General features: G+C 48.2%; 1 protein-coding gene across 1 annotated transcript; it reads left to right on the top strand.

The window, feature by feature from the left end:
- The first annotated feature begins 2,722 nt into the window (after positions 1–2,722).
- Positions 2,723–7,538, top strand: LOC121837833. The gene is given in 3 exon segments (XM_042293664.1): positions 2,723–3,918; positions 4,022–5,618; positions 5,620–7,538. Coding segments are annotated over 3 exon segments (4,644 nt in total). The 3' UTR covers positions 7,471–7,538.
- The last annotated feature ends 1,271 nt before the right edge of the window (positions 7,539–8,809 follow it).

Here is an 8,809-nt window from a genome sequence, read left to right on the forward strand (position 1 = left end):
CTGTATTGTGGCACTAAACGTTCCACATACTGCGGTATACTCTTAGAGAGTGTTGCACATAATGCAATATAGTGTTGCACGTATTGCTACACTTAGTGCACTCTACTGTTGCACTAAACGTTGCACATAGTGCACTATAATGTCCCATCTAGGCCTTTTAATTTTTTCATTTCCGTGTCCCGTTAATGAACCCTGGGGGTATTACATAAAGGGTGGGTTAGAGAAAAGAATGTGCAATATCCCAAAAACAAGTGTGCATCTAAAGTAAAACAAAAAACACCAAGAGATAAGTATGCAAACACAAAAATGCACTCGATCAGACATAAAACACTTTTGCGTTATAGTTTTTTTTTTTTTTTTAACTTCAAATGAGTCACGAGTAGCTACGATGTTCTGCGGGAAAAGGTTCACATCAATAGCAGCCCATTAAAAAAAAAAGAGTTTTGAAAAGTGGCGGTCTTAACCTTCGGGCGCTTACATCAAACTTATGGCCTGTACGATGATGGCGGCGTCCTGAAAAATCAACGTATGGCGGTCTGAGGCACGGGCTGTAGAAATATTGGTGAAAAAGAGATAAGCTAGAAGTTTACCATGTCCGGAGAGGAGGGGGTAGTTATCGCGGGTTCGAAGGGATGTGGCGCTTGCAATAGAAGAATAATACGAGTAAATATTAAAGGAAGATCAATTGATGGATACTTAGGGAACGCGTTCGCGTGATCCTTGGGAAACGCCACAAGAGAATTTCTGAAAATTTCAGGGGAAAAATGTCGGCCGACTGAGCTCTCGAATGCATGGAGCTCTATGGCGCCAGAAACCGAAAACGGGCGAAAATGGGCCCTCTTTTCCCATTGAAAATTTCAGAAAATCACTTTTAACTTATAAATAAGATAACGTCTGGTGCTCAAACTTTGGCCTCTTGCTCGAGCGGCTGGGGCTACGTTCTGACAGAGTTAGAGCTCTCCGCGATGTACAGATTATTTTTGCGGTGCGAAAAACAGGGTTCGGTTTTCCCGCGGACGCCCGGTACATCTGAACCCCACAATACACCCTCACTCCGAGGACTCCTGAGATTTCGCGGAAAGCTATATTGGGCTGCGCGACACAGGCGTGGCTCGTTTGTGCCTCGCAACGCTTTAATCATTGACCTCGATCACGTCGATCCACTGACTCTCTGTCCTCAACTTTTACAGCAGGCAAACTAACCAATTGATGCAGCGATAAAAAACTAGTGGAACTAAAACTTCGTTTTCTGCAATCGCTCGTAGGAAAAACCAAAATAAAAAAACACACACAAAAAAACAAAAAAACGTAGGCACGGTCGTAGAGAGCACGAGGAGTGAAACTCATGTGACTTCCGGCGAACCCACTTTTTGTGACGTAGGTCAATGCCTCCCTTCTGACCGCCCCGACACCTTGCGGTACATTGTTACGTCACAGGGCACTGGCGGGCACTTTGAATCTTCTTGGCGTGTCAGAGGACCTTTAATCGTCAACAATGCTGTTGTGTTACAAGGGCAATAAAAATAATCTGACTCGTAACTCTGCAAAAAAAAAAGTATTTTTTTTTTAACCAGAGTAATCTTCAACATCAACATGCCCAGCCGCACTGAAATTTTGAATCAGTAATAGAACCAGCAAACGATTTTCAGACTTCGTCTGACTGTAGTGCTCAGAAAGAACTTTACATGTTCATAAAACATTAAATATGTTTCCGCTTTGGTTTTGTACTGGTTCATTTAAAATAAACTCAGCTGTCAGCGGAAAAAGACACCAGGGGGCCAAGCGAAGCAGAATTGCTCCACATGGGCTCCTGCCCTTTTTAGGCAGTTAACGCGAAAGTACCAAAATATCCTTATAATCTTCAGTGTCATTCAATTCACCAAGAAAAGCGGCACCGAGGGATACCACAGCTGCACAAGTGAGTGAATTTTTCGGCCAAATTTCCACCTTGGAAAGATCTACCTCGTATGCGGAGAGCTAAGCCTCACCAGGAATACAAGCGGTCGCCATCTTGGCTATACTCGAACACGGGGCACCCGCCGAGAGAAAGAAATAAGCGAGACCCAACGCCGAAACCCGCTTTGCGCGCGGGCCTTCGGGCCCCGCAAGCATGATACATACGCAAGTAACAAAGCAGGGAATGAACAACGAGATAGACATGGAGAACAGCGCGAGTACCAGAACGAGCGGCACGCACATGGAGTTCGATGAAAACAGCGGCAGGACGCTGAGCCAGCCTGGCCCGTGGTACGAAGTTCTCAAAGAAAGAAAAAGCCAGAAAACAGCGGATGAGAACCGCATAAAAGGAAGCAGCAAGGCGAACAGCGCCCAGAATCTAAAAGAAGATACGAGTGGGCTGACCAACCCAAAGATGCAACCGACCAACAACCAACTGCAGCAACAGCGACGCGGGGACGGAAGAACCCGCGGAGGCAACAACACGCCACCAAGGAAACGCATGTTGCCACCATTACCAGAGGATGAATACAAGGTAGTATACAGACCAAGAACGGGCCTCAAGCTTTCTTCGTGGTCTGATAAAAGCCTCACGCAAGGCATCGCCACAGCAGGCGGTTTTCCATTCAAAGACTTCTACTCGAATGTGACGATCCAGACGCAATGGGCTCAGAACTTGATCATCGCAAGTACTGCGGACGAGGACTACGCCATGAAGCTGAGCATGATCACCCAGATATAGCTAGGCGCGGCCTTGTACGAACTCATGCCTTACCTAAAACCGCTCCCGGGCACCGTACGAGGAGTGGTGCACGGAATAGAAGCAGGAACAACAGAAGAGGAACTTAAAGAACTTATCTCAGTCAACGGCTACAGCATTCTGCACGCAAGAATGCTCGGGGAATCCAGCTCGGCGCTACTCACGTTTGAGGGACCGCACGTGCCATTCTACGTGAAAGCGGGTAGCGTGTTCACCCGATGCCGGCCCCACCGCAGATCCGTGCAGTACTGCAGAGCCTGCGGGAATGTCGGCCACAGACAGGACGTCTGTCCCAACCCGGACACAAACAGGTGCAACCGATGCGGAGCGGAAAATCCTCAAGACAATCACGAGTGTCAGCCTAAGTGCAAGCTGTGCTACCAACCCCACGAAACGGCAAGCAAGGAATGCCAGAAACGACTCAAACCAAGTCCCCCACCGTTACACGTAAGGGAAAGAAGCAAATCGCAAAGTAAACAAGCCGCTTGGACGGGAGGTGCAAACGACCGCCCTTTCGAGCAGCAGCAACGGACGTCATTGCCGCAGGACAGAGTGGTGAGCTGGCCCCAGCTGGGGTCCCACTCTCCCAATGCTCCAGACCCATTTCCCCCACTGCCGGTCACGCAGCAGGATTCAAGTAACGCACATTTCGAGCAGACCATAGACACACTTAAGAAACAGAACGCGGAGCTTATCTGGCGCTTAGAAAACAACGAAAAAAAAGCGAAGGCTAGGGAACAGGCCCTAGAGCAGAAACTGCAACAGTTTATAGAGCAGATGCAGAAACAGCAGCAACAACTGCCGCAAATACCGCCGCGAGCTCCGACACCTCTGCCGGAGGACCTCGAACAAAAAATGGAATATCACATGAACAAATTAGATGAGAGGATCGATCAGAAGATTGATCAGACAATGAGCCAGATGACAAAAGCAGTTGAACATAAAATGAGCAAAATGATGGAAACCGTGAATAAGGTCTTTGAAAACGTTAATCCAACCATCATCCAAATGAGTACGACCCTCAACGCCAAGATTGATCGAATGGGGGAGACCCTCAATGCCCAGATGGGCAAGATGGGTGATGAGCTCAACCAACGTATTTCCGACCTTGAGAAGGAAAGGGAACAAGCCCGAAAGAAGCCGAAAACGTCGCCAGGAGGGGATGCGCTGACAGAAGAAACGATCAGAACCCACAATGGAGAGTAAAGAGACGGGAAAGAAAGACGCGGCCCAAATCCTCAAAATCTGGCAGTGGAATTGCCGATCGATTAACCGGAAAAGACAAAATCTACTACAATTTATCAGCCTTCATCAACCGGATATCATCGCGCTACAAGAAACAGAAACAGACACCATAAAGATACGGGGCTACGAGACACACATAGCCGAAGGAAAAAACCGGACAGCCATCCTCACCAAGAAACACCACACAACACAACAACACCAAATCGGCCACAGAATTGAGCACACTTTGATAGAGATGATACCACAAAAGAAGACATTACAGAGTCTATTTATCCTGAATGTTTACAGCCCGCCCTCGGACAACCTAAGGGACTTGGACAAGTTCCTGAGGGAGGTAAAGAAAGTTACCAAAGGGCAGAAGATACTCGTAGTTGGGGACTTCAACGCACCGCATGTAGCGTGGGGATACCACAAAACCAACAAGAAGGGCACGGATGTGCACAACGCGGCTCAGCACCACCAACTGACGCTGTGGAACGACCCTCAGTGTCCAACCAGGATTGGAAACAGCATCTCCAGGGACACAAGCCCCGACTTAACTTTCTCGAAGGGCATACGGCAAATCGAATGGACAAGGCTGGAAGAAACCCTAGGAAGCGATCACTATATAATTCAAACCGAACTCCGACACAACAAGACTCCATTGAGAACGGGACAAGCGAAGATCACGGACTGGACCGCGTTCCGAAAGGTGGAACACCCAGCGGACATGGACGATATTGAAGAATGGACCAGGCAAGTGATGGAAGAGGTAACCAAGCACACAAAGACGATACAACTCACTTCGGACAACCCCGAAGTTGACCCGCACTTACTCCACATCTGGGAGGCCCGACAGGGCCTCCTAAAAAGATGGAAGAAACAAAAGAGAAACCGCAAGCTCAAGGTCCGCATTGCCCTGTTGACCAGGGAAGCTGAGGAGTACGCAGAGAAACTCGGAATACAAAACTGGAATCAGCTATGCGACCGGCTACAGGGTACCCTGAGCAATCGCAAAACATGGGCAATACTTAGGTCGCTGCTGGCAAAGACCGAGTCAAAGAAGGTCACGTGCCAACATATTCAACGCCTCATCCACAACTATCAGGGTTCAGAGGAAGACGTGCTCGAAGCCATCACTGAAAAATACATTGGCAACCAACAACAACAGACGACGACGATCACTCACCTGGACTACGAGGGAAAATCCAACCCAGAGTTGGATCAACCCTTCAGCAGGGCAGAGATAGTGGCGGCGCTCAGGAACTTGACGAGAAACACGACCCCAGGAAGGGACAGAGTTAACAACAAGACGCTCCGTAACCTGGACGACAGAGCCACGGAGTGTCTCCTTAAGCACATCAATGAGAGCTGGGAGACCGGGAAGATACCGGCATGCTGGAAACACGCGGATGTGACAATGATCCCAAAACCGGGCAAACCGATCACTGTGCAGAACCTGAGACCAATATCCCTCACATCGTGTGTGGGAAAGCTATTCGAGCACATGGTACACAACAGATTATCCCCGTATCTCGAGGAGAACGAATTCCTCCCTAACACGATGTTTGGATTCAGACCTCTCCTATCGACCCAAGACATCCTTCTTCAACTCAAAGAGGATGTAATAGACAACCTCAGCACGCAGCACAAGAGCGCAATTCTAGCATTGGACGTCAAAGGGGGCGTTTGACAACATCTCCCACAGTGCGGTGCTAGACAGCTTACAAAGGACAAACTGCGGCCAAAAGACTTACAATTTCGTCCGTGACTTTCTCACAGACCGGACAGCGACCATAGGCCTGGGAAACCTAAGGACCGAACAGATCAAGGCTCCACAAAAGGGAACCCCTCAGGGATCGGTGATCTCGCCGTTGCTTTTCAATATTGCAATGAGGGGTCTACCGCTCCTTCTAAAAGACATTAAAGGTCTCAGCCATGCAATCTACGCGGACGACCTTACCATATGGACGACGTCGGGGTCGGCAGGAATGCAGCAAGACGCTCTGCAAGAAGCGGTGAACAGGACCGAGAGATATTTGAAAGATTGTGGTCTCTCGTGCGCTCCGGATAAATCGCAACTTTTGGTGCTAAAAAAGAGGGCGAGAGGTCGTCCTCCACCGGAAACACCAGACCCCGTACTAACTCTACATGAAGATAACATCCCACAAGTCGACGTGCTCCGTGTCCTGGGAGTAGTATTTCAGAAGGATGGTGCAGGGATCGCCACAGTGCAAAAACTCCAAGAAACAGTCACACAAGTTACGCACCTAGTAAAACGGGTAACAAACAGAAACCACGGCCTCAAGGAGCAAGACACTTTGAGAATCATTCAAGCACTCGTCATCAGCAGAATAACGTACGGGACCCCGTATCTGGGGCTCAAAAACAGCGAGCGCGAGAAGATTAACACACTCATTCGCAAGACATACAAACTGGCCTTGGGGCTTTCCCCAACAACCTCCACAGAGAAACTACTCCGATTGGGTATACATAACACATGGGAAGAGCTGGCAGAAGCACACAAGGTGAGCCAGGTTGAAAGACTTAAGCTCACCAGTACAGGCAGGGACACCTTAAGAAGACTGGGCTACGGAATCGAAGACGAGTCAAGAAGTAAGCAAAGGATTCTATTACAACTAAGAGACAATATCACAGTTGCATCCATTCCTCGCAACATGCATCCAGAACACAACAAAGAACGACGAATGGCAAGAGTGAGAGCACTGAGAAAGACCTACGAGAGAGACGATGACCGCGTGCGGTACACAGACGCAGCGAAATACAAGGGAAAGAAAGCACACGCGATTAGCGTGGTAAACAACAAGGGAGAAGAAATCGCGGCGGCCTCCGTGAGGACCCCAGACACGGACTCAGCAGAGGAGACAGCAATCGCTCTTGCGGCGACGACAGGCAAGGAACTCCTCACGATAATAACAGACTCACAAGCCGCCTGCAGAAATTACCAACTAGGCCGAATATCACGATTGGCCCTCGAAACGTTAAAAAAAATCAAAGATCCCCCCGAAATAGTCATAGTCTGGACCCCAGGACATGAAACCCTAGCGGGTAATCTAGCGGCGCATGCCGCTGCCCGAGAACACTCTCTCCGGGCTACCTCGCTGGGCGACCGTGCTCCAGCGGATACAGACGAGGGCGTTCCAAAAAGATACACCGACATTCTAGCGCATTACAGACTAGGGAGGAGAACCTACCCTCCCCCACACCCTACAATATCCAGAGAGGACGCCGTGACACTTAGACAGCTACAAACTAACACTTTCCCGCACGGCACATTATTTCACGCAATGTACCCAACTCAATATGACTACGACTGTAAAAACTGTCGAGTGCCTAACACTCTCTACCATATGGTATGGGAGTGCATGCACAACACCTCCATACCCCCCATTTCCCGACCAACCGCGGAGCAGTGGGAGGACCAGCTGACCAGCTTAAAACCTGAGGACCAGTCCCGACTGGTGAACAGGGCCAGACTGGCAGCGCGGGACCATGGCATCCTGGACTGAGGCAGCCACCCACCTGGGGACGACCCACAAGCTTTCGTCTGCTCAAGTTATAATAAAGTTTATTCCTCCCTCCTCCAGCTGTCAGCGGAATGTGAGGTAAACATTTTTTGTCTACATTCTATATAAGTACATTATAATGCTAAATGTGAATAAGAGTTTAGACTATCAGCTGTTTGGAATTCAGACTAACAGTAGTTGAGGAACGTTGTCGTCGTCATTTTCATATCTGTCGGTAGCTCAGCAAACTTTTGTCTGACTGGAAAAGCCAGAAACATTCAACTACCGATTCGATTCAACCAATAATAAAAAAAACGAAGTCAGGTTACTTAACACATTTAATGAAAGGCAGGCATATATAAATTTCATCTAGTTCGACAAATCAATCACCGGCATATGTTTAAAAAGCATATGTTACCCTGCTCCAACATTCAAAAAGTTCACAACTTTACCGCTATTCAAGCTCCTTCCCCCAGTGAGAGAAGACGCACTACAAGACGAACGACACCCTTTCAGAAATATTATTTTAGCATATGTGGCTTCCAACAGATGGCGGGAAGGAAACTTCACAAAGACGGTCATGCCGCAGGTGGCTGAACAACAAAGATTCCGCGACACCAAGAGAGAAAGTGAAAAAGAAACAGAAAGAAGAGCGAGAGAGGGAGCGAGAGAAACGAGCAACTACTACTCGTTAAACTTATACTTCTGGGCAGAACTTTTTCCGCTTAGCGTTCATTCAATTAAATGTGTCACAACGAAGAAAAGGTGATGTGGGAGATGGTAGGAGAGGGGGAGAGGGACATGGACGGGCAAGTAAAGCCGTCAGGGTGGAATAAGGTTAGCTACGCTCTGCCAAGAAGTAATCATAATAAAACTGCGATTCCGGCAACTCATTTGGGTGCTTCGTGCGTACGGGCATTTATAAACTCCAAATGAAATCCGGGCTGTCACGAGTGCATTTCGTCGAGAACTCATCGCGTTGTAAGAGTGCCTATCATCATTTCATGGGAAACGAACCGTCGTCGACATTTTTGTGTCTCATTTCGAGGAATTCCGGAATATTAAAAATGAAACTTTCTAAACTCCCTGCAATACTTCAGAAGAAAAATGTCGCCATTGAGTTGCTTGCTCGTGTATACCCCAAAAGCAAACTCAGTGGAAAAAAAAGAAGAAAAAGAAGCTTTCACGGCTATAGGCGCTAGAACTGAATTGCTATTGGAGTTCGATACGGAACGTGCCTCTCATTGGTTGAACTGTTTAAAAAATTGATTGGTGTTGTAAAAACCGTTAGAACGCCGCGTACTCTCGGAACGTCTAAACGCTCGTTCACATATATGTGTTT

The sequence above is a fragment of the Ixodes scapularis genome, unplaced genomic scaffold, assembly GCF_016920785.2.
Source record: "Ixodes scapularis isolate PalLabHiFi unplaced genomic scaffold, ASM1692078v2 PGA_scaffold4__175_contigs__length_147842914, whole genome shotgun sequence".
Lineage (NCBI taxonomy): Eukaryota > Metazoa > Arthropoda > Arachnida > Ixodida > Ixodidae > Ixodes > Ixodes scapularis.